The 26956-nt window shown below is 38.4% G+C and overlaps 1 protein-coding gene across 1 annotated transcript in view; it reads right to left on the bottom strand.

Annotated features, from left to right (window-relative positions):
* The window catches only part of LOC128662452 (rho crystallin-like), a 43122-nt gene extending 16469 nt beyond the window's left edge, over positions 1-26653 (bottom strand). Inside the window, exons 1-6 of the mRNA XM_053716240.1 lie at positions 26496-26653; positions 24516-24683; positions 22723-22839; positions 22169-22246; positions 10609-10731; positions 4626-4735 (exon numbers count right to left, since the gene is read on the bottom strand). Coding sequence (XP_053572215.1) covers positions 4626-4735; positions 10609-10731; positions 22169-22246; positions 22723-22839; positions 24516-24683; positions 26496-26582 — 683 coding nt within the window. The 5' untranslated portion in view covers positions 26583-26653. The remainder of the gene's footprint in view (positions 1-4625; positions 4736-10608; positions 10732-22168; positions 22247-22722; positions 22840-24515; positions 24684-26495) is intronic.
* Positions 26654-26956: the final 303 nt, after the last annotated feature.

The raw sequence follows: 26956 nt of genomic DNA, 5'->3' as shown, positions 1-26956 counted from the left end.
CATTTTGGGGCCTATTTATCAATGTGCGAGTGGACATGATACAAAGTAGAGTATCATGTCCGCCGCACATCGATAAATGCCGACATCATACGCAGTCGGCATTTATCATTGCACCAGCATTTCTTATGAACTGCTGGTACAATGCGCCCCCTGCAAATTTGTGGGCAATCCGCTGCTAGCAGGGGGTGTCAATCAGCCCGATCGTATTCGTTCGGGATGATTTCTGTCCACCACCTCAGAGCAGGCAGACAAGTTATGGATAAATATTCCCCATAGACAGTTCCTCTGCCTTGATCAGCGGTTATCTAGTACATAAGAACCCAGGCAACTTTAAAAACAAAAACAAAGACAGGTGGGTGGTGCAAGTGCATGTAAGAGTACTGTCAGCTGACCTGTAAAGCGTACATGGGGCAGGGTTTCTGAGTGTTGTGTCATTGGGGGGTAACTTAACGGGGTTCTGCCAATCAGAATCTAGTGGATGTGTAACTAGTTTGTAAACATAAATCACCCTCCCGGCACAGCAGAGTTTCCGGGATAATAGATTTAGGCCTAGATTTAGAGTTCGGCGGTAGCCGTCAAAACCAGCGTTAGAGGCTCCTAACGCTGGTTTTGGGCGCCCGCTGGTATTTGGAGTCAGTGATTAAAGGGTCTAACGCTCACTTTGCAGCCGCGACTTTTCCATACCGCAGATCCCCCTACGCCATTTGCGTAGCCTATCTTTTCAATGGGATCTTTCTAACGCCGGTATTTAGAGTCGTTTCTGCAGTGAGCGTTAGAGCTCTGACGACAAGATTCCAGCCGCCTGAAAAAAGCAGGAGTTAAGAGCTTTCTGGCTAACGCCGGTTCATAAAGCTCTTAACTACTGTACCCTAAAGTACACTAACACCCATAAACTACCTATGTACCCCTAAACCGAGCTCCCCCCACATCGCCGCCACTCGATTAAAAATTTTAACCCCTAATCTTCCGACCGCCACCTACGTTATACTTATGTACCCCTAATCTGCTGCCCCTAACCCCGCCGACCCCTATATTACATTTATTAACCCCTAATCTGCCCCCCACAACATCGCCGCCAGCTACTTAAAATAATTAACCCCTAATCTTCCGACCGCAAAGCGCCGCCACCTACGTTATCCCTATGTACCCCTAATCTGCTACCCCTAACACCGCCGACCCCTATATTATATTTATTAACCCCTAATCTGCCCCCTCAACGTCGCCGACACCTACCTACACTTATTAACCCCTAATCTGCCGAGCGGACCTGAGCGCTACTATAATAAAGTTATTAACCCCTAATCCGTCTCACTAACCCTATCATAAATAGTATTAACCCCTAATCTGCCCTCCCTAACATCGCCGACACCTTCCTTCAATTATTAACCCCTAATCTTCCGATCGGAGCTCACCGCTATTCTAATAAATGTATTAACCCCTAAAGCTAAGTCTAACCCTAACACTAACACCCCCCTAACTTAAATATAATTTTAATCTAACGAAATAAATTAACTCTTATTAAATAAATTAATCATATTTAAAGCTAAATACTTACCTGTAAAATAAATCCTAATATAGCTACAATATAAATTATAATTATATTTTAGCTATTTTAGGATTAATATTTATTTTACAGGCAACTTGGTATTTATTTTAACTAGGTACAATAGCTATTAAATAGTTAAGAACTATTTAATAGTTACCTAGTTAAAATAATTACAAAATTACCTGTAAAATAAATCCTAACCTAAGATATAATTAAACCTAACACTACCCTATCAATAAAATAATTAAATAAACTACCTACAATTACCTACAATTAACCTAACACTACACTATCAATAAATTAATTAAATACAATTGCTACAAATAAATACAATTAAATAAACTATCTAAAGTACAAAAAATAAAAAAGAACTAAGTTACAGAAAATAAAAAAATATTTACAAACATAAGAAAAATATTACAACAATTTTAAACTAATTACACCTACTCTAAGCCCCCTAATAAAATAACAAAGCCCCCCAAAATAAAAAATTCCCTACCCTATTCTAAATTAAAAAAGTTACAAGCTCTTTTACCTTACCAGCCCTGAACAGGGCCCTTTGCGGGGCATGCCCCAAGAAGTTCAGCTCTTTTGCCTGTAAAAGAAAACATACAATACCCCCCCCCCCAACATTACAACCCACCACCCACATACCCCTAATCTAACCCAAACCACCCTTAAATAAACCTAACACTAAGCCCCTGAAGATCTTCCTACCTTGTCTTCACCATACCAGGTTCACCGATCCGTCCTGGCTCCAAGATCTTCATCCAACCCAAGCGGGGGTTGGCGATCCATAATCCGGTGCTGAAGAGGTCCAGAAGAGGCTCCAAAGTCTTCATCCTATCCGGCAAGAAGAGGACATCCGGACCGGCAAACATCTTCTCCAAGCCGCATCTTCTATCTTCTTCCATCCGGTGCGGAGCGGGACCATCTTGAAGCAGGCGACGCGGATCCATCCTCTTCTTCCGATGTCTCCCGACGAATGATGGTTCCTTTAAGGGACGTCATCCAAGATGGCGTCCCTCGAATTCCGATTGGCTGATAGGATTCTATCAGCCAATCGGAATTAAGGTAGGAATTTTCTGATTGGCTGATGGAATCAGCCAATCAGAATCTAGTTCAATCCGATTGGCCGATCCAATCAGCCAATCAGATTGAGCTCGCATTCTATTGGCTGATCGGAACAGCCAATAGAATGCAAGCTCAATCTGATTGGCTGATTGGATCAGCCAATCGGATTGAACTTGATTCTGATTGGCTGATTCCATCAGCCAATCAGAAAATTCCTACCTTAATTCCGATTGGCTGATAGAATCCTTTAATTGTATTTATTTGTAGCAATTGTATTTAATTAATTTATTGATAGTGTAGTGTTAGGTTAATTGTAGGTAATTGTAGGTAGTTTATTTAATTATTTTATTGATAGGGTAGTGTTAGGTTTAATTATATCTTAGGTTAGGATTTATTTTACAGGTAAATTTGTAATTATTTTAACTAGGTAACTATTAAATAGTTCTTAACTATTTAATAGCTATTGTACCTAGTTAAAATAAATACCAAGTTGCCTGTAAAATAAATATTAATCCTAAAATAGCTAAAATATAATTATAATTTATATTGTAGCTATATTAGGATTTATTTTACAGGTAAGTATTTAGCTTTAAATAGGATTAATTTATTTAATAAGAGTTAATTTATTTCTTTAGATTAAAATTATATTTAAGTTAGGGGGGTGTTAGTGTTAGGGTTAGACTTAGCTTTAGGGGTTAATACATTTATTAGAATAGCGGTGAGCTCCGATCGGAAGATTAGGGGTTAATAATTGAAGGAAGGTGTCGGCGATGTTAGGGAGGGCAGATTAGGGGTTAATACTATTTATGATAGGGTTAGTGAGACGGATTAGGGGTTAATAACTTTATTATAGTAGCGCTCAGGTCCGCTCGGCAGATTAGGGGTTAATAAGTGTAGGCAGGTGTCGGCGACGTTGAGGGGGGCAGATTAGGGGTTAATAAATATAATATAGGGGTCGGCGATGTTAGGGCAGCAGATTAGGGGTACATAGGGATAACGTAGGTTGCGGCGGTTTACGGAGCGGAAGATTAGGGGTTAAAACTGTAATGCAGGGGTCAGCGATAGCGGGGGCGGCAGATTAGGGGTTAATAAGTGTAAGGCTAGGGATGTTTAGACTCGGGGTACATGTTAGGGTGTTAGGTGCAGACGTAGGAAGTGTTTCCCCATAGGAAACAATGGGGCTGCGTTAGGAGCTGAACGCTGCTTTTTTGCAGGTGTTAGGTTTTTTTTCAGCTCAAACAGCCCCATTGTTTCCTATGGGAGAATCGTGCACGAGCACGTTTTTGATGCCGGCCGCGTCCGTAAGCAACTCTGGTATCGAGAGTTGCATTTGCGGTAAAAATGCCCTACGCTCCTTTTTTGGAGCCTAACGCAGCATTTGTTTTAACTCTCGATACCAGAGTTAAATTTATGGTGCGGCCAGAAAAAAGCCCGCGGAGCGTTAACAGCCCTTTTACCGCCGAACTCTAAATCTAGGCCTTAATTTGCGGGCGTCAGGGAACCACTATTACAATGCGGGAGACTCCCGGAATTTGCGGGAGACTCCCGGAGTTTCCGGGAGAGTTGGGATGTGTGGGGGGTGTCTTGTAGTGTGCATTCATTACAGAAGCACACCCTCCCCTTAAAAGTACCAGCTATTTTCTAGTAGTGATGTGGCAGCCATTTTATTTGATGAGATTTTAGTTTCATGAACAGGTTTTGTTGAATATAGGCCAGTAACATAATCTTTTAAAAGGCAGTTTTCTTAATAGTCCTGATGCATTAAAACAAAAGAATTACTGTACTTCCGTATTCATTTGACTACTACATTTCAGAATGGTTCTGGGCGCAATATTTTGAAGCCTGTCATATTGAGACTATTTTATAATGTAGGAATTACATAAATAAAGCTATTGGAGGTTACATTATGTTCCTTATTTAAGAAAATTAATAATTTGAGAGTAAGTTATTATACTTGATCTTCTGAAAGTAAAAGTGAAGGATAATAAAAATGTTTTTTACCTACCAGTTTTTGTCTCTGTGTGAGCCCAGGACACTGTAGGCAACCAGAACAATGCCATGTTGTTTGCAGAACTCATGCAGTTTGCTTTGACTCAGATAAACATGGGCCTCCACCTGATCCAAATTAGGAAGGTATTTACAAAATGTTTATTTTATAGAAAATAATAATAATAATAACAACAATTATTTGCTCCACTTAATTTTGCATTTTTTTTTAAAAAAACCTATTCAACTCTTTTTTGACAATATTATACTTATACATTATTAAAATGTGTTGTTTTAGGTGTCTTTGCATCAAGAGAAGATCACAGCAGTCTATCAGAAAACACTTTTTGAGCATCATTTTACCTGATTTTGGACTTTTCTATCACTTCCATTATCTCTTCCAAATATGATTAAATAACAACAACAACAATCTCATAAATGGCAGTTTAATCGAAATTCTAAAAAAATATTTTCTTTTTAAAGGGACATAATACTCATATGCTAAATAACTTAAAAGTGATGCAGAATAACTGTAAAAAGATGACAAGAAAATATCACCTGAACATCCCTATGTAAAAAAGGAAGATATTTTACCTCAAAATGTCTTCAACTCACAATAGTAAGTGTTGTGTGAACAAAATGTTTGTGCTACTGTCAGCTGCAAGTTGAAAAAAAAATATCAGCCATTCAGCTTCATTAGTGCATTTACCCTTGCAATTTCTAATTTCAGGGATTAGCATTCTGATTGGCTACTTAAAGTGATAGTAAACTTTACTTGTTTTAAAATCTGGTCCGGAAACAAAGCAATATTTTACAGGAACTTCATCCCTTCTAATAAAGATGCGCTGTAACTTACTTTTTAATCTTACCGTGCCATTCTAATACCTGCACTCCAGCCGCCCACTGCAAAACTCATGTTTTTTTTGTCTGACCTTTTGGTTAATTGTGTTTAGCTCAAAATGATATCGCAAGCTCACGGTAACATTAACTAGCCACTTGTAATGGCTGGTTATTTAACATGCGCCTGTAAATTTGGCCCTTTACGGCGCACGTTAATAGAGAGTGATTCACTCATAATCTAAGCCTTAATCAACTATTTATGATTTTCTTCTTTAAATTTTGGACTTGTAAATGTGCAGATACTTCCCTAACCCCCCCCCCCCCTCATAAAATTGCCTTAGAAAAGTCTGCTTCTTACAGTTTTATTTCACCCAATCAAAGTATAAGGGAACCAGATTTTCTTGTTACATTGTTTTCATAATTCCGGTGCCATATCAATTTGAATGGAAGCGCTGTGTATGGATTGGAATGACATGTAGATAAAAGGTAAAACCCAATAGATTTGAATATTAATAAAAATGGGTGAGTGAGCCTTTGTAATGGAAAATATACAAGTCCCGATTCAAATTAATTAACTAAGATAATTATTTTTATAACGTAGGCATTTCAATAATGTAAAGGAAATTATAAAGCAAAAATGAAATGTTCTAATTTATATAATTTTTTGCATTACTGATCAGAGATTATTGCTTAACCCTGCATTGCAGCTCCTAAAGAGGAAACTTTCAATTATCCAATTAGGAGTGACAGTCACACGGTCAACCAATCACTGTTGTTTCCTTTTCAGATGCTACAATGCTTGTGGCTCCTGAGAAGGACATTATCTCTCGGGTAGATTACGAGTTTTGCGGTAAGAGTGGCTCGGTGCTAACTTGCAAGTTATTTCCACTGCTCACCTCCTTATAGCACTGCTATTACAGGTTTTCATAAACCCGGCATTAGCAGGCAATAAGTGAGCGTAGAGCAAAATTGAGCTCCATACCGCACACAAATACCAGCGCTGCTTTGAGCTGGTTTTAAGTGCTCGTGCACGATTTCCCCATAGACATCAATGGGGAGAGGCGGCTAAAAAAAAGCCTAACACCAGCAATAAAGGAGCGTAAAGCTCCGTAACGCAGACCCATTGATTCCTATAGGGAAACAAAAGTTATGTTTACACCTAACACCCTAACATAAACCGAGTCTAAACACCCTTAATCTGCCACCCCCGCCACCGCCGCCACCTACATTACACACATTAACCCCTAATCTGACACCCCCAACGTCGCCGCCACTATACTAAAGTTATAAACCCCTAAACCTAACCCTATGTCTAACCCTAACACCCACTAACTTTCCTATTTAAAACTAAATACTTACCTGTAAAATAAACCCTAAGCTAGCTACAATATAACTAATAGTTACATTGTATCTATCTTAGGTTTTATTTTTATTTCACAGGCAAGTTTGTATTTATTTTAACTAGGTAGAATAGTTACTAAATAGTTATTAACTATTTACTAACTACCTAGTTAAAATAAATACAAATTTACCTGTAAAATAAAACCTAACCTGAGTTACACTAACACCTAACCTTACACTACAATTAAATAAATTACATTAATTAAATACAATTAACTAAATTACAAAAAAAAAAAACACTAAATTACACAAAATAAAAAATAAATGATCAAATATTTAAACTAATTACACGTAATCTAATAGCCCTATCAAAATAAAAAAGTCCCCCCAAAATATAAAAAAACCCTAGCCTAAACTTAACTGCCAATAGCCCTTAAAAGGTCCTTTTGTGGGGCATTGCCACAAAGAAATCAGCTCTTTTACCTGTAAAAAAAAATAATACAAACAACCCCCCCAACAGTAAAACCCACCACCCACACAGCCAAACCCCCAAACTAAAATCCTATCTAAAAAACCTAAGCTCCCCATTGCCCTGAAAAGTCATTTGGATCGGCATCGCCCTTAAAAGGGCATTTAGCTCTTTTTCCGCCCAAACCCTAAGCTAAAAATAAAACCCACCCAATAAACCCTTAAAAAAACCTAACACTAACCCCGAAGATCCACTTACAGTTTTTGAAGAACCGACATCCATCCTCAACGAAGCGGCAGAAGTCCTCATCAAAGCTGGCAATAGTCTTCATCCAAGGGGGCCAAAGTCTTCATCCAAGCCGGCAGAGCGGCTCCATCTTCAAGACATCCGGCGCGGAGCATCCTCTTCAATCGACGGCTCTTCCAGAATGAAGGTTCCTTTAAGGGACGTCATTCAAGATGGCGTCCCTTGAATTTCGATTGGCTGATAGAATTCTATCAGCCAATCGGAATTAAAGGGTAAAAAATCCTATTGGCTGATGCAATCAGCCAATAGGATTGAGCTCGCATTCTATTGGCTGATTGGAACAGCCAATAGGATGTGAGCTCAATCCTATTGTTGTGTTTTAGAACTTGTCATATACAGTGGATACAAATATGTAACGCAGCTCCGTAACGCAGACCCATTGATTCCTATAGGGAAACAAAAGTTATGTTTACACCTAACACCCTAACATAAACCGAGTCTAAACACCCTTAATCTGCCACCCCCGCCACCGCCGCCACCTACATTACACACATTAACCCCTAATCTGACACCCCCAACGTCGCCGCCACTATACTAAAGTTATAAACCCCTAAACCTAACCCTATGTCTAACCCTAACACCCACTAACTTTCCTATTTAAAACTAAATACTTACCTGTAAAATAAACCCTAAGCTAGCTACAATATAACTAATAGTTACATTGTATCTATCTTAGGTTTTATTTTTATTTCACAGGCAAGTTTGTATTTATTTTAACTAGGTAGAATAGTTACTAAATAGTTATTAACTATTTACTAACTACCTAGTTAAAATAAATACAAATTTACCTGTAAAATAAAACCTAACCTGAGTTACACTAACACCTAACCTTACACTACAATTAAATAAATTACATTAATTAAATACAATTAACTAAATTACAAAAAAAAAAAAAACACTAAATTACACAAAATAAAAAATAAATGATCAAATATTTAAACTAATTACACCTAATCTAATAGCCCTATCAAAATAAAAAAAGTCCCCCCAAAATATAAAAAAACCCTAGCCTAAACTTAACTGCCAATAGCCCTTAAAAGGTCCTTTTGTGGGGCATTGCCACAAAGAAATCAGCTCTTTTACCTGTAAAAAATAATAATACAAACAACCCCCCCAACAGTAAAACCCACCACCCACACAACCAAACCCCCAAACTAAAATCCTATCTAAAAAACCTAAGCTCCCCATTGCCCTGAAAAGGGCATTTGGATCGGCATCGCCCTTAAAAGGGCATTTAGCTCTTTTTCCGCCCAAACCCTAAGCTAAAAATAAAACCCACCCAATAAACCCTTAAAAAAACCTAACACTAACCCCGAAGATCCACTTACAGTTTTTGAAGACCCGACATCCATCCTCAACGAAGCGGCAGAAGTCCTCATCAAAGCTGGCAATAGTCTTCATCCAAGGGGGCCAAAGTCTTCATCCAAGCCGGCAGAGCGGCTCCATCTTCAAGACATCCGGCGAGGAGCATCCTCTTCAATCGACGGCTCTTCCAGAATGAAGGTTCCTTTAAGGGACGTCATTCAAGATGGCGTCCCTTGAATTTCGATTGGCTGATAGAATTCTATCAGCCAATCGGAATTAAAGGGTAAAAAATCCTATTGGCTGATGCAATCAGCCAATAGGATTGAGCTCGCATTCTATTGGCTGATTGGAACAGCCAATAGGATGTGAGCTCAATCCTATTGTTGTGTTTTAGAACTTGTCATATACAGTGGATACAAATATGTTTAAAATATACATAATCCATTTTTTCATAAGGTGGTATTTAGCAGTGATGTACCCCCTCAATCCCCCTTGCTTGCATAAGTAATTATTCTTACGTGTACACTTTTGTTACATGACACAAGATATGGAGTAGGACATTGATGGGGGGGAGCAATCTACACTTGACAGTCCTTTTTTCACACACTGTTTCATTGACCCTTCTATAATATGCACATAACTCAAACTGTTTTATGGAACTTGAATGTTTTAAAAAAAATTAACATCCTTTTTCTGCAATTATTTTTGAATAGCCAAACTCCACCCCCCATTTGCCTTATTTGAAGGAGCCAATCTCGGCTTTAGTCCATAGACAACAAAACTACCCATGGTCACAAAGTTAGTAGAATTTTATTAGAAACATTTTTGCTAATACATTTATATTACAAAAATGCTTTTATTTAAAACTAAAATGCACCCATGTGGATTCCAATTTTGGCTGGAATTTCCCTTTAACTTTGAAAAGTGCTGGAACTGACTGTTGTTTTGTAAACTTTTTATATACAAATCTCAAAATCATAAGGTGTTAGAGAAAATGTTATGGTCATGCATTACAGATAACAGAGCCTTATTATCAGCAGATCTTAAGGTTATTCAATATTCATTTTCTAAACATCATTTTTAATTACATCTAATTCCTGTCCGGCTTCTTGCACCCTATAAACCTTCATTTTTATCCAGCTGGCCCAGCCAATGGGGAGCTGTCCCATTAATTGTAACTGGAGCAAGCTGTCCATGAGCAGTTCATCTTTCTCTTGGGTGCACACGTTGAATGACATGTATAGAGAAGGTAGGGACCCTCCATACTACATTACAGAAAGTTTATTAAAAAATAGTATGAAAATAATTGTAAATGTATTAAACATGGTATATTTTGTTTGGGCAAAAAATTATAGTGCTTCTGCAAACGATGGCAAATAGATTACATAGTTACATTTTCATATATCTTTCTTTACCATCACTTTAATGTGGGCCTATTGCTTTGGATAAGAAATTAACTTTGATGGGAAAGCTATTTTATGAAACCAAACACTCAAATTTCTAACCATTCAACTATATTTTGCTAAATTAAAATTCTCTCTTTATAGATGCAGACCATGAAATCAATATTTTTCTTGCTCTGCTTATTTTATATAACTTTTTTAATGTTTCAGGATAATAATTTTATGATTTACAATAAACAAACATTACATAAACTAGATTCTTGATATAAAAATATGTCTACAATTAATGCAAAGCTTTTTTTTTTTAATGTGCAATATCCACTTTGCACTGCCCATACCTGGTTACAGACTGGCTTGTACTTTAGTCCGGGCTTATTCAGAAGACGTTCAAGTTGCCGACGATTGAAGTTTGAGACGCCAATTGACTTCACCAAACCAGCATCTTTAATTGCTTCCAGAGCCTGTACGTTTTGATAAAGGAACATTAATTAAATGTTGTTGCCTTGTTGCATTTAAGTGAAGATATTTTAAAATATTAAGCTCTTTTAATAGTTCATTTTTACCCAACTATTAGACAAATACTAGATTAACACTTCACTGCTGAAGAAATAATGAATATAAGATGCACACATGTTTTACAATAAAAACTAGACAAAATTAAATAAACTCAGTGAACTTAAAGGGACATTCCGGTCAAAATTTAAATGCACATAGATTAATTACATCTTTGAATAAAAACATATTTACAATATTCATGTATTGGCAAAAATGCTTCTAGTAAAAGTTATCACTGTTTTAGTGTTAACATTTTTCTCTGCACGTGCACATGAAGCATAGCTAGATATTGTCATTGCACCCATATTTAAATAATGCAGCTGCTCAGATCATCAGTGGGTCTTGCATCATGTCAGCAATAACAAATTGAGTCATTTCCAGGCTCTCCGAGCAAGTGCTGTGTTTAAAATGCTGGTGCACAGTGCATACTTAAATACACTTTTGAAACAGCTATAGCTTTTATTAGAAGCATTTTTGCTAATGCATGTATATTACAAAATTGCTAATGTTCAATGCCCAAATGCACCCATGTAGTTTCCAATTTTGGCTGGAATATCCCTTTAATCTGTTTTAAATGTCTAGTGCTTCATGCAGAGAGAGGACACAGGTAAAATAAAGAAAATTGGGTGGAGGTACGAAAAAGAAAAAAAGACAGGAATTCATATTAGAACAACATTAATATTTAGCTTGTGGTCAACTTCTAGCACTTGTAAATCGTATGTTCTAAAACCAACCTTGGTTATTAAATGGTCTACTTGCCTGTTTCGCATAAATAATCCAAGAAAATGTGTTTCCCCCCCTTCCCATTTCCATATCAAACGTATGTATAAAAAATGTGTTGCTCGCCTGAAACGGAAGTTAAGAAGCAGCGATCATATGACTGCTGCTTCTTAACCTGTCTGCCACCTTTTAGGTGGCGGATTGAAATCATGACGATTGGCCGTCAGTCAGCAGGGGGCGGCATTGCACAAGCATTTAGTGATGTCGAGTGGACATGATTAGCTATATTTGTGGTTGATATAGTTTTGGTTTATCAGATGTGTGTTATTGATCAATCTGTGGGTGTTGAGTATTTACTAACGGCTAGATTTAGAGTTTTGTCGCTAACGACCCGCGTAGCTAACGCTGGCTTTTTTTTCTCCCGCACCTTTTAAATACCGCTGGTATTTAGAGTTCACAGAAGGGCTGCGTTAGGCTCCAAAAAGGGAGCGTATAGCATATTTACCGCCACTGCAACTCTCAATACCAGTTGTGCTTACGGACGCGGCCAACTTCAAAAACGTGCTCGTGCACGATTCCCCCATAGAAAACAATGGGGCAGTTTGAGCTGAAAAAAAACCTAACACCTGCAAAAAAGCAGCGTTCAGCTCCTAACGCAGCCCCATTGTTTCCTATGGGGAAACACTTTCTAAGTCTGCACCTAACACCCTAACATGTACCCCGAGTCTAAACACCCCTAGCCTTACACTTATTAACCCCTAATCTGCCACCCCCGCTATCGCTGACCCCTGCATATTTTTTTAACCCCTAATCTGCCGCTCCGTACACCGCCGCAACCTATGTTATCCCTATGAACCCCTAATCTGCTGCCCCTAACACCGCCGACCCCTATATTATATTTATTAACCCCTAATCTGCCGCCCCCAACGTCGCCTCCACCTACCTACAATTATTAACCCCTAATCTGCCGACCGGACCTCACCGCTACTATAATAAAGTTATTATCCCCTAATCCGCCTCACTAACCCTATAATAAATAGTATTAACCCCTAATCTGCCCTCCCTAACATCGCCGACACCTAACTTCAAGTATTAACCCCTAATCTGCCGACCGGACCTCACCGCTACTCTAAAAAATGTATTAACCCCTAAAGCTAAGTCTAACCTTAACACTAACACCCCCCTAAATTAAACATAATTTAAATCTAACGAAATAAATTAACTCTTATTAAATAAATTATTCCTATTTAAAGCTAAATACTTACCTGTAAAATAAATCCTAATATAGCTACAATATAAATTATAATTATATTGTAGCTATTTCAGGATTAATATTTATTTTACAGGCAACTTTGTATTTATTTTAACCAGGTACAATAGCTATTAAATAGTTATTTACTATTTAATAGCTACCTAGTTAAAATAAGTACAAAATTACCTGTAAAATAAATCCTAACCTAAGTTACAATTAAACCTAACACTACACTATCAATAAATTAATTAAATAAAATACCTACAATTATCTACAATTAAACCTAACACTACACTATCAATAAATTAATTAAATACAATACCTACAAATAAATACAATTAAATAAACTAACTAAACTACAAAAAATAAAAAGAACTAAGTTACAAAAAATAAAAAAATATTTACAAACATTAGAAAAATATTACAACAATTTTAAGCTAATTACACCTACTCTAAGCCCCCTAATAAAATAACAAAGCCCCCCAAAATAAAAAAATGCCCTACCCTATTCTAAATTAAAAAAGTTCAAAGCTCTTTTACCTTACCAGCCCTTAAAAGGGCCCTTTGCGGGGCATGCCCCAAAGAATTCCGCTCTTTTGCCTGTAAAAAAAAAATACAACCCCCCCCAACATTAAAACCCACCACCCACATACCCCTAATCTAACCCAAACCCCCCTTAAAAAAAACCTAACACTACCCCCCTGAAGATCATCCTACCTTGAGTCGTCTTCACTCAGCCGAGCCACCGATGGAACTGAAGAGGAGATCCGGAGCGGCAGAAGTGATAATCCAAGCGGCGCTGAAGAAGTCTTCCATCCGATGAAGTGATCCTCCAAGCGGCGCTGAAGAAGTCTTCCATCCGGGCGATGTCATCTTCCAAGCGGGGTCTTCAATCTTCTTTCTTCCGGATCCATGTTCATCCTGCCGACCCGGAACATCCATCTTCACCGACGACTTCCAGACGAATGACGGTTCCTTTAAGGGACGTTATCCAAAATGGCGTCCCTCGAATTCCGATTGGCTGATAGGATTCTATCAGCCAATCGGAATTAAGGTAGGAAATCAGCCAGATTCAAGTTCAATCCGATTGGCTGATCCAATCAGCCAATCAGATTGAGCTCGCATTCTATTGGCTGATCGGAACAGCCAATAGAATGCAAGCTCAATCTGATTGGCTGATTGGATCAGCCAATCGGATTGAACTTGAATCTGATTGGCTGATTCCATCAGCCAATCAGAATTTTCCTACCTTAATTCCGATTGGCTGATAGAATCCTATCAGCCAATCGGAATTCGAGGGACGCCATCTTGGATGACGTCCCTTAAAGGAACCGTCATTCGTCGGGAAGACGTCGGTGAAGATGGATGTTCCGCGTCGGCGGGATGAACATGGATCCGGAAGAAAGAAGATTGAAGATGCCACTTGGATGAAGACTACAGTCGGATCATGGACCTCTTCAGCTCCCACTTGGATCAAGACTTCAGCCTGATCATGGACCTCTTCAGCCCCCGCTTGGGCTTGGATGAAGACTTCGGAGCCTCTTCTGGACCGATCGGTGAACCCGGTGTGGTGAAGACAAGGTAGGGAGATCTTCAGGGGCTTAGTGTTAGGTTTATTTAAGGGGGGTTTGGGTTAGATTAGGGGTATGTGGGTGGTGGGTTGTAATGTTGGGGGGGTATTGTATGTTTTTTTTTTTACAGGCAAAAGAGCTGAATTCTTTGGGGCATGCCCCGTAAAGGGCCCTTTTAAGGGCTGGTAAGGTAAAAGAGCTTTTCTATTTTAATTTTAGAATAGGGTAGGACATTTTTTATTTTGGGGGGCTTTGTTATTTTATTAGGGGGCTTAGAGTAGGTGTAATTAGTTTAAAATTGTAATATTTTTCTAATGTTTGTAAATATTTTTTTATTTTTTGTAACTTAGTTCTTTTTTATTTTTTGTACTTTAGTTAGTTTATGTAATTGTATTTATTTATAGGTATTGTATTTAATTAATTTATTGATAGTGTAGTGTTAGGTTTAATTGTAGATAATTGTAGGTATTTTATTTAATGAATTTATTGATAGTATAGTGTTAGGTTTAATTGTAACTTAGGTTTGGATTTATTTTACAGGTAATTTTGTAATTATTTTAACTAGGTAGTTATTAAATAGTTATTAACTATTTAATAGCTATTGTACCTGGTTAAAATAATTACAAAGTTGCCTATAAAATAAATATTAATCCTAAAATAGCTACAATATAATTATAATTTATATTGTAGCTATATTAGGGTTTATTTTACAGGTAAGTATTTAGCTTTAAATAGGAATAATTTATTTAATAAGAGTTAATTTATTTCGTTAGATTTAAATTATATTTAATTTAGGGGGGTGTTAGGGTTAAGGTTAGACTTAGCTTTAGGGGTTAATACATTTATTAGAGTAGCGGTGAGGTCCGGTCGGCAGATTAGGGGTTAATACTTGAAGTTAGGTGTCGGCGATGTTAGGGAGGGCAGATTAGGGGTTAATACTATTTATTATAGGGTTATTGAGGCGGGAGTGAGGCGGATTAGGGGTTAATACATTTATTATAGTGGCGGTGAGGTCCGGTCGGCAGATTAGGGGTTAATAATTGTAGGTAGGTGGAGGCGACGTTGGGGGCGGCAGATTAGGGGTTAATAAATATAATATAGGGGTCGGCGGTGTTAGGGGCAGCAGATTAGGGGTTCATAGGGATAACGTAGGTGGCGGCGGTGTGCGGTCGGCAGATTAGGGGTTAATTTTTTTTTAATAGAGTGGCGGCGATGTGGGGGGGCCTCGGTTTAGGGGTGCATAGGTAGTTTATGGGTGTTAGTGTACTTTAGAGCACAGTAGTTAAGAGCTTTATGAACCAGCGTTAGCCCAGAAAGCTCTTAACTCCTGACTTTTTTCTGCGGCTGGAGTTTTGTCGTTAGATTTCTAACGCTCACTTCAGCCACGACTCTAAATACCAGCGGTAGAAAGATCCCATTGAAAAGATAGGATACGCAAATGGCGTAGGGGAATCTGCGGTATGGAAAAGTCGCGGCTGCAAAGTGAGCGTTAGACCCTTTCCTGACTTACTCTAAATACCAGCGGTAGCCCAAAACCAGCGTTAGGAGCCTCTAACGCTGGTTTTGACGGCTAACGCCAAACTCTAAATCTAGCCGTAAGTACCTTTGGCTGTTGAATTTAATGTGTCCATTTTGTTGTAGATAACTTGTCTTCAGGTGGATTGCGATTGCCTATTTTCATGCTGTCCAATATCCGATACAATATTTTTCCAGAATGAGAATGGTTCTATTGTTTGCATTGTTTTAATGTTTTAAGTTTTGCTATGTATTTCAAACTCAGTGGCATTTGCTCCAATATTTTCGCATTCACAAAAACATAATTTATGCTTACCTGATAAATTTATTTCTCTTGTAGTGTATCCAGTCCACGGATCATCCATTACTTATGGAATATATTCTCCTTCCCAACAGGAAGTTGCAAGAGTCCACCCACAGCAAAGCTGCTATATAGCTCCTCCTCTAACTGCCTTATTCAGTCATTCGACCGAAAACATGCAGAGAAAGGAAAAACCATAGGGTGCAGTGGTGACTGTAGTTCAAATGAAAAAATTACCTGCCTTAAAGTGACAGGGCGGGCCGTGGACTGGATACACTACAAGAGAAATAAATTTATCAGGTAAGCATAAATTATGTTTTCTCTTGTTAAGTGTATCCAGTCCACGGATCATCCATTACTTATGGAATACCAATACCAAAGCTAAAGTACACGGATGATGGGAGGGACAAGGCAGGTACTTAAACGGAAGTTACCACTGCCTGTAAAAAACCCTTTCTCCCAAAAATAGCCTCCGAAGAAGCAAGGTATCAAATTTGTTAAATTTGAAAAGTATGAAGCGCAGACCAACACTCCGTCTTGTAAATCTGTTCAACAGAAGCCACATTTAAAAAAGGCCCAAGTGAAAACCACAGCTCTAGTAGAATGAGCTGTAATCCCTTCAGGAGGCTGCTGTCCAGCAGTCTCATAAGCTAAATGAATTATGCTTTTTAACCAAAAAGACAGAGAGGCTGCTGAAGTCTTTTGACCTCTCCTCTGTCCAGAATAGACAACAAACAAGGTGAACGTTTGATGAAAACTGTAGTAGCTTGTAAGTAAAACTTTAAAGCACAAACCACGTCCAATATTGTGTAATAGACGTTCCTTCTTTGAGGAAGGATTAGGATACAAGCATGGAACAACTATCTCTTGAGTGATGTACTTGTTAGATACCACCTTAGGAAAAAACCCAGGTTGGTACGCAGGACTACCTTATCCATACGAAGGACCAGATAAGGAGAATCACATTGTAACACAGATAACTTGGAGACTCTACGAGTCGAGGAATTAGCTACCCAAAAGGAACTTTCCAAGATAAAGATTGATATCTATGGAACAAAAAAGGTTCAAACTGAACTTCTTGAAGAACCTTAAGAATCAGGTTTAAGCTCCATGGCGGAGCAACAGTTTTAAACACAGGCTTGGATCTAACCAAAGCCTGACCAAATGCCTGAACGTCTAGAATACCTGCCAGACGCTTGTGCAAAAAAATAGACAGAGTAAAAATCTGTCCCCTTTTAAGGAATTAGCTGACAACCCTTTTCTCAAAAACATCTTGGAGAAAAGATAATATCCTGGGAATCCAGACTTTACTCCATGAGTAACCCTTGGATTCATAACAATCAGATATTTACACCATATCTATGTTCAATTTTCCTAGAGACAGGCTTTCATGTCTGTATTAAGGTATCAATGACTGACTCGGAGAAGCCATGCTTTGATAACATCAAGCGTTCAGTCTCCAGGCAGTCCATCTCAGATTGATTCTATTTAGATGGTTGAAAGGACCCTGAGGTAGAGGGACCTGTCTCAGAAGCAGAGACCGTGATGGAAAGGATGACATGTCCACCAGATCTGCATACCAGGTCCTGCGTGGCTACGCAGGCGCTGTCAAAAACACCAAAGCCCTCTCCTGCTTGGTCTTGACCTCCGGAGGAAATCCCACTCCCCCGGAAGAAAAGTCTGACGACTTAGAAAATCCACCTCCCAGTTCTCAACACCTGGGATATGGATAGCTGATAGACAAGAGTGAGTCTCTGTCCAGTGAATTATTGTAAGACTTCTAATATCACTAGGGAACTTCTGTTCCCCCTTGATGGCTGATGTAAGCCACAGTCGTGTATATTGTCCGACTGAGTATGATGTACCTCAGAGTTGCTAACTGAGGCCAAGTCTGAAGAGCATGGAATATCACTCCCAGTTCCAGAATATTTATTAGAAGGAGGGTCTCCTCCTAAATCCACTATCCCTGAGCCTTCAGGGAGTTCCAGACTGCATCCCAACCTAAAAGGCTGGCATCTATTGTAACAATTGTCCCATCTGACCTGCGGAAGGTCATACCCTTGGACAGATGGACCCGACATAGTCACCAGAGAAGAGAATCTCTGGTCTCTTGGTCCAGGTTTAACAGGGGGACAAATCTGTGTAATCCCCGTTCCTCTGACTGAGCATGCATAGTTGCAGCAGTCTGAAATGTAGACGTGCAAACGGTACTATGTCCCTTGCCGCTACCATTAAGCCGATTTCATTCATGTACTGAGCCACCGAAGGGCGCGGATGGGATGAAAAAACACGGCAGAAATTTAGAAACTTTGACAACCTGGACTCCGTCAGGTAAATTTTCATTTCTACAGAATCTATCAGAGTCCCTAGGAGGGAAACCCTTGAGATTGGGGATAGAGAACTCTTTCCTTGTTCACTTTCCACCCATGTGATCTCAGAAATGCCAGTACTACGTCCATATGAGACTGGGCAATTTGGATGTTTGACGCCTGTATCAGGATGTCGTCTAAATAAGGGGCCACTTCTATGCCCCGCGGTCTAAGGACCGCCAAAGCGACTCCAGAACCTCCATGAAGATTCTTGGGGCTGTAGATATCCCAAAGGAAAGAGCTACAAACTGGTAATGCCTGTCTAGAAAGGCAAACCTGAAAAACGATGGTGATCTTTATGCATCACAATGTGAGGATAAGCATCCTTCAAATCCATTGTAGTCCTCTATTGACTCTCCTGGATCATAGTTAAGATGGTACGAATAGTTTCCATCTTAAATGACGGAATTCTGAGGAATTTGTTTAAGATCTTTAGATCCAAAATAGGTCTGAAGGTTCCCTCTCCTTGGGAACCACAAACAGATTTGAGTAAAAACTCTGTCCCTGTTCCTATCTTGGAACTGGATGGATCTCGTACACAATGTAAGAATGCCTCCTTCTTTATCTGGTTTGCAGATAATTGTGAAAGGCGAAATCTCCCCTTTTTTGGGGGGGGAATCTTTGAAATCCAGAAGATATCTCTGGGATATAAATTCCAATGCCTAGGGATCCTGGGCATCTCTTGCCCACGCCTGGGCGAAGAATGAAAGTCTGCCCCCTATAGGATCCGTTACCGGATAGGGGTCCGTTCCTTCATGCTGCCTTAGAGGCAGCAGCAGGCTCCTTGGCCTGCTTATCTTTGTTCCAGGTCCGATTGTCTCCAGACCGCCTTGGACTGAGCAAAAATTCCCTCTTGTTTTGCCTTAGAGGAAGAGGATGCCACACCTGCCCTGAAGTTTTTAAAAGGCACGAAAATTAGACCTTTTTTTGGCCCTTGATTTGGACCTATCCTGAGGAAGGGCATGACCTTTTCCTCCAGTGATATAAGCAATAATCTCCTTCAAACCAGGCCCGAATAGGGTCTGCCCCTTGAAGGGAAGTTAAGTAGCTTATTTATTAAAGTCACGACAGCTGACCATGATATAAGCCATAGCGCTCTGCGCGCCAGTATAGTAAAAAACAGAATTCTTAGCCGTTAGTCTAGTCAAATGAACAAGGCATCAGAAAACAAAGGAATTGGCTAGCATAAGCTTGTCAAATATATTCATCCAATGGAGTCGCTTAACTGTAAAGCCTCATCAAGAGACTCAACCCAGAACGCCGCAGCAGCAGTGACAGAAGCAATGTATGCAAGGGGCTGCAGGATAAAACCCTGTTGAATAAACATTTTTTATCCATTGGATCTAAAAAGCACAACTGTCCTCATCAGAGGTAGTGGTACGCTTAGCTAGAGTAGAAACACTTCTCTCCACCTTAGGAACTGTCTGCCAGAAGTCCCGTGTGGTGGTAACTATTAGAAAACATTCTTCTAAAAAATAGCAGGGGAAGAGAACGGCACACCTGGTCTATCCCATTCCTTATTAAAAAAATTTTTAGTAAACCTCTTTAGGTATTGGAAAACCATCAGTACACACCGGCACTGCATATTATTTATCCAGTCTACACAATTTCTCTGGCCCTGCGATTGTACACATTCATTCAGAGCAGCCAAAGCCTCCCTGAGCAACAAGTGGAGGTTCTCAAGCATAAATTTTAAATGTAGAAATATCAGAATCAGGTTAAATCATCTTCCCTGAGTCAAAAAAAAATCACCCACAGACTAAGCATATTGTGAGGTAGTATCATACATGGTTCTTAAAGCGTCTGTATGCTCTGTATCTACCCCCAGAGCTAACTGCTTTCCTTTAATTTCAGGTAGTCTGACTAATACTGCTGCCAGAATATTATTCACCACCTTTGCCATGTCTTGTAAAATAAACGCTATGGGCGCCCTTGATGTACTTGGCGCCATTTGAGCGTGAGTCCCTGAAGCGGGAGTCGAAGGGTCTGACACGTGGGGAGAGTTAGTCGGCATAACTTTCCCCTCGACAGAATCCCCTGGTAAAAGAAACGATATCGGTGCCCTTGATGTACTTGGCGCCATTTGAGCGTGAGTCCCTAAAGCGGGAGTCAAAAGGTCTGACACGTGGGGAGAGTTAGTCGGCATAACTACCCCCACGACAGAATCCTCTGGTGATAATGTTTTTAAAGACAAAAAATGATCTTTATTGTTTAACATGAAATCAGTACATCTGGTACACATTCTAAGATGGGGTTCCACCATGGCTTTAAAACATAATGAACACAGAGCTTCCTCTATGTCAGACATGTTAGAACAGACTAATAATGAGACTAGTAAGCTTGGAAAACACTTTAAATCAAGTTAACAAGCAAATATATAAAACGTTACTGTGCCTTTAAGAGAAACAAATTTTGTCAAAATTTGAAAAACAGTGAAAAAAAAGGCAGTAAAACAAACAAAATTTTTACAGTACATGTAATAAGGTAACAGAGCATTGCACCCACTTGCAAATGGATGATTAACCCCTTAATGCAAAAAACAGATAAAAAAAACGACATAGACGTTTTTTAAAAACAGACACAACAAACTGCCACAGCCAACAGTGGGAAGCTTCAGTTAACTGTTTCTATGCAAAATTTAAGCCAGCCATGTGGAAAAAACTTAGGCCCCAATAAGTTTTATCACCAAACATATGTTAAAAAACGATTAAACATGCCAGCAAACGTTTTAAAACACATTTTTACAAGAGTATGCATCTCTATTAATAAGCCTGATACCAGTCGCTTTTACTGCATTTAAGGCTATACCAACATTACAGTGTTATCACCAATGTACGTTAAAAAACGATTAAACATGCCAGCAAACGTTTTAAAACACATTTTTATAAGAGTATGTATCTCTATTAATAAGCCTGATACCAGTCGCTATCACTGCATTTAAGGCTTTACTTACATTACTTCAGTATCAGCAGTATTTTCTTAGTCAATTCCATTCCTAGAAAAATATTTTACTGCACATACCTTATCTGCAGGAAAACCTGCACGCCATTCCCCCTCTGAAGTACCTCACTCCTCAGAATGTGTGAGAACAGCAAATGGATCTTAGTTACGTCTGCTAAGATCATAGAAAAACGCAGGCAGATTCTTCTTCCAAATACTGCCTGAGATAAACAGCACACTCCGGTGCCATTTAAAAATAACAAACTTTTGATTGAAGAATAAACTAAGTAGAAAGCACCACAGACTCTCACGACCTCCTATCTATGTTGAGGCTTGCAAGAGAATGACTGAATATGGCAGTTAGGGGAGGAGCAATATAGCAGCTTTGCTGTGGGTGGACTCTTGCAACTTCCTGTTGGGAAGGAGAATATATTCCATAAGTAATGGATGATCCGTGGACTGGATACACTTAACAAGAGAAAAATATTTATCTGATGTTTCCAAATTACTGTTTTAGCAATAATTATAAATGAGTTTAAAGGGGTTAAAGCAAATTGAAAAGTCTCTTAAAATTGCATAATCTGAGCCATGGACATTTTTTTTTTGTTTCATGTCACTTAAAACTAATTTCTGGCACACTGGCACAGCAGGTTGAAATCAATTTAATCTACTTACCTCCCAGGTAGAACAAAAATCCACATCATCATAGACAAATGGTTTATCTGGATTACTAGGTTCTTCAGCACCTGCAGGCTAGAGGAATAATTGCATTTGTAGGTTATGGCCAATGACACCATGAGCTAAATGGATTTAAATATTTTATATAAAGGATATTTTTTAAAACGTTCCATAAATACATCCAAACATGCTATTGCTGCTCTTTGTTTTCATTTCAACTTATATAATAAATATAAAAAAAAAAAGTACAGATGGTAACAAAATGATCTGAGTGTGTTCTTGGGGTTCTAGATTCTGTGTTTTAGTATATTTTGCTTTACTAGTATTTTGTGTTTGCCAAAGAATGAGGAACTGTATTTGTGAGAGTCTTTTATTGATATAATAAAAAAACTTAGATATCAGAATTAAATTTAATTAATGAGTAATAAGTTGAAAAAATAAATAGGAAAAGAGCACAAAGTGGTATCTTGAGATGGAAATACTATTTAGAAGGAACATGCAGAGCTGAGATGATCTGAAGTTGTGAAATGAACCAGAATGTTTATATTTACCTTCAGAGCAAACGGCCAGTGCATTATATACAAGTCAAGGTAATCCAACTGAAGATCACTTAAGGATTTTTCCAGCCCTTTCCGCACCAAGTCAGGAGAAAAATATGTGCACCAAAGCTAGAAACAATAGCGAAAGTGCATCTTATTTATCTTATTAAAGTACTGTGCCCTAAAGGAGCAATAGCAAAATACTGAAATGTGCCAGAACATTTTACTTTAGCATTATTGCTTGAAGAAAACTATTTAAAACACATAGTCAAAGTCTGGACTGGTCTGGAGCTAAACACAGCAGCTGAGCCAATCAGGGGCTGTCTATGAGCGTAACTGCAAATCAATGGCCACATTCAGCTCAGGATTGGCATTGGATTGCTGATCTGGAGCTGAATTTGATTATGTTCTTAACCATTTTTCAAGAGTTAATCACATAGGTCTATGCAATAGTAAAACACTATAACATTTAAAGAATTGTAATATTGGTCTTTTATGTCCCTTTAAAGGACATTTTCTGAAATATAAATTCATGTCACATAACCACTCACTCAAAAACTACACACAACTAGATAACAAATATAAAACCTCTTTTTTAAACTTCAAATCATGTAAATAACAAGTAAATACTGTTACAAGTTATGTGCCTCAGTGCTTGTGATATTAGCACAGTTAAATATTTAACCCAGATAGGTCAAGAGTTCCTGGTCTGCAATACAATTCTAGTTGCAAATATTTAAATTTACTGTATATTAAGTTTTATAAATATCTTAGGGAGGACAGTGAAGGCAAAGTACAAATCTCTATAAAAGTATAAGAAACTGGGTCATAAAGTTCAACTTACTAGTAATATTACTTGTTACGTAATTACTGGGAATAGTTGATAATAAATTATTTTTTGAAGTAGACACGTGCATATATGAAGAGTATAATGGTCACTTGTAACACCATAAAAACAGCAATTCCCTGCACCAATGGACATCGTGAAGAATTTAATGGAGGATAAGGGGCAACAAAATCCTGTCATTTGCAGGTGATAAGTCATGGGGGGCGATTTATCATTGTCTGTCTGACATGATATGCTGAACTCGTTGTGCAATTCCGCTCCTTGCAGATTTGTGGCCGCTAGCAGGGGGTGACAATCAACCCAATCGTATAGGATCGAGCGGATTGCAGACCGTAGCCTCAGAGGCAGCGGACCATTTATTGAGCAGTGGTCTTTAGACCGCTGCTTCATAACTGCTGTTTCCGGCGAGCCTGAAGGCTCATGTGGAAACAGGGGCATCAGTGGCCATTTGGCCCTTGATAAATCGGCCCCATGGACTCAAGTTTTTAATCCATATTTATTAAGTGTCTTGGTTACAATATGCTGAACAGGGACGGACTGGGATTAAAAATAGGGCCGAGCCTGTTAAGGCAGAGCAGTCTACTCCGCTCCTCTTTTTGTAATTTAACCATACCTCAAAACTGACAAGCATAGGGTACTAGTTTGGTCTACAAAAACATTAAAAGTTTGTAACACTCTTTCGTCACTGTGTTTTTTGTAAATTGGTTGTCATTAAAGAATAAACGCTTACTGCTCATTAGCCTGTGTAGTCACAATCAATCAAAATAGCAGTCACCTGAGCACTTGTCATCACACATAAGCTGCACTATATCTGAGAGGGAAAACACACAAAGACATCCACATGCAGCCAGCACCCACAAGCACAGACAAAGAACCTAAGGCAACCAGACCCGGCCTACCGGGCAAATGCCGGATGTTAAACATCTAAAGAGATTAAACATGTTAATAAGTCACATACTTTCCCAGTGTAGAATATTTCCTCTCTTTTCACTGTGCCATCTGCGATTTTTTCCCGAATGGCCCGTCCAATTTCTACTTCATTGCCATAGATATAAGCACAATCAATGTGTCTATAACCAACATCTATTGCTACTTTTGTGGCCTCTTCACCAACTGATTTTGGCACCTAGAAATGTAGAAAATAAATGTTAAAAAATAATTTTAAATGAAACATAGTAGACAGATACCAGATTTATTCTACTGAAGCCATTTAATAAAATATGAAATATCCTTAGTAAAAACTATCATTGACTGTTATGTCTCTGAGAAGATTAAAAGGACAATTATAGTGCAACAATGAAATGTTCCAGTTTTCAGAGCATGTCAATTTAGCACTACAATTCTTTATGTATAACCCCCGCAAAGGGGCTTAAATGCATAGTCAAAGTACTGCTTGAGAGCAGCAGAGAACTGTGTGGATATGGCTGGTGGTCCAATAAGCAGTGGCAGTCATGCAGCTGGGTCATGTGACTGCTGCAGCAGCTGATGATTGGGTCACTGACCGTTTCTGTTTGGGGTGTTTTTGCAGCCCTTGAATTGTACTTTTATTAGGTGTTTTGCCCATTTGTGGGGGTTTAAACATATAGACATACATAGTCCCAAGTTTTAAAATGACATGCTCCAAATAATTAGAACATGTCATGTTTTCACTATAATGGCCTTTAAATGGACATGTCAGTTTTTATATGCAATTCATTAAAAAATCTATGCTTTTAAAATATGGGCTAGATCACAAGTGTAGCACTATTTTCACTTCCGCCAGTAAAGGGGCGAATTAGCCCATTACAAGTGGCTAGTTAATGCTTCTGTGAGCTTATGGTTTCACTTTGCGCTTAGCGCAAATAACCAGAGCTCAGAGTTAATTAAAAAAATAAAGAGGGCAGTTATTTAAAATGAAATAAAAATATATATATTTTTTAAAACGGCATAAAGCAGTAATAAGGGATTAAAGTTAGGGGATGTGGGGTGGTTAAAATAAAGATGCTGCTCCTGAGCCTAGCTGCATTTATTCTTCAACAAAGAATACAAAGAGAACTAAGCAAATGTGATAATAGAAGTAATTTGGAAAACTTTAAACTTATTTGCTTAATTTTCACTTTACTGTCCCTTTACATATTTGTGTCATAAAGTGCTAATTACATGTGCAGGCTTATAAGCCTACCTCAGTATGCTTTCTTGGAAAGACCCAAGTTTATATTAGTAAAAAAAAAAAAATAGTTTTAAGACTAAAAAGATTTTTTAAAACAATAGAAAAATAATGAAAGTTATGGAAAATTACATACTCTGTTTTACACTTAAAGGGACATTGCCCTATAAAACTGGATTCCCTTTAATGTGTTCCCAATGACTTGTCATACCAGCTGAAGTGTATAAAATATAACGGGGATATTCCTTTATTTATTTTTGTATACAAACTAAATGGTTTAGGTTTTTGAAACCACATCCCATTAAATGGGTTGAATATGCAGGGAGATCAATTATCATTATCTTCTCCCTCTTTATACACACACACCCTCATATATAAAGCCTCCTTCACTTATCTCTATCTGTACAACAATTGAACAATTGAAAATTAAAATGTTAATACTTATCTCTCCTACCCCCCTCCACTGGGAGTGTAATTCCTTTTTCCTATTTTCCATAGCCAGTTGCAATTTCCAGTATAGGTGGAGATACAACAGGCAAAATGAACTATTTTAAATGAAAAGCTAAAGAAGCTATTTGTAATCAATGTAATGCTGTCTGGCAGTTAAATTGACCATTGGGTAAAATGTTTTACAGTGCACTGTCCCTTTAAATATATATATATTTCATCCATACTTAAAACATCATCCATCACTACTGCCTTTTGTACTGATTCTGGTGTGCTCTTGCGTTATGTTAATTAAACGTATTATTTACAGAGGAAAAAGCCTGTGTGCTTATAACAATGACTTACGTCTGCTGAGGCGTATGTGCCCAGGCCAATAATGGGTATGGAGTTCCCATCATTTAATGGTAGCCGCGTATCCTTGGTTAGTGCCATGCTCCCTGTAGAGTGTGAGACACAGATGAATCACCTCAATATATACAAACTGCACTTTGAACGTGGCAGATAAGGACTGAAGGAGTGGCTCAATGTTCATACCATATAATGCTTCAAACAGCCTATTTACATTAGAAAACATTCAAGTGAAGCAGCAGACTGAAAAAATAAAGAGATCTGATTAATCAGTTTATCAATTCTAATATAAAATTATTTTGTTTTATTTCCATATTATTTGTTTATTAAAGGACACTCAAGTCAAAATTAAACTTTCTTGATTCAGATAGAGCACAACATTTTAAACAAGTTTCCAATTCCCTTCCATTATCTAAATGTGCACAATCTTTTTATAAGCACACTTTCTGAGGCACCAG

The sequence above is a fragment of the Bombina bombina genome, chromosome 6 (assembly GCF_027579735.1).
Source record: "Bombina bombina isolate aBomBom1 chromosome 6, aBomBom1.pri, whole genome shotgun sequence".
In the NCBI taxonomy this organism is placed as follows: domain Eukaryota; kingdom Metazoa; phylum Chordata; class Amphibia; order Anura; family Bombinatoridae; genus Bombina; species Bombina bombina.
The sequence above is the reverse complement of the archived record's forward strand: the minus strand, read 5'-3'. Positions and strand labels throughout refer to the sequence as shown.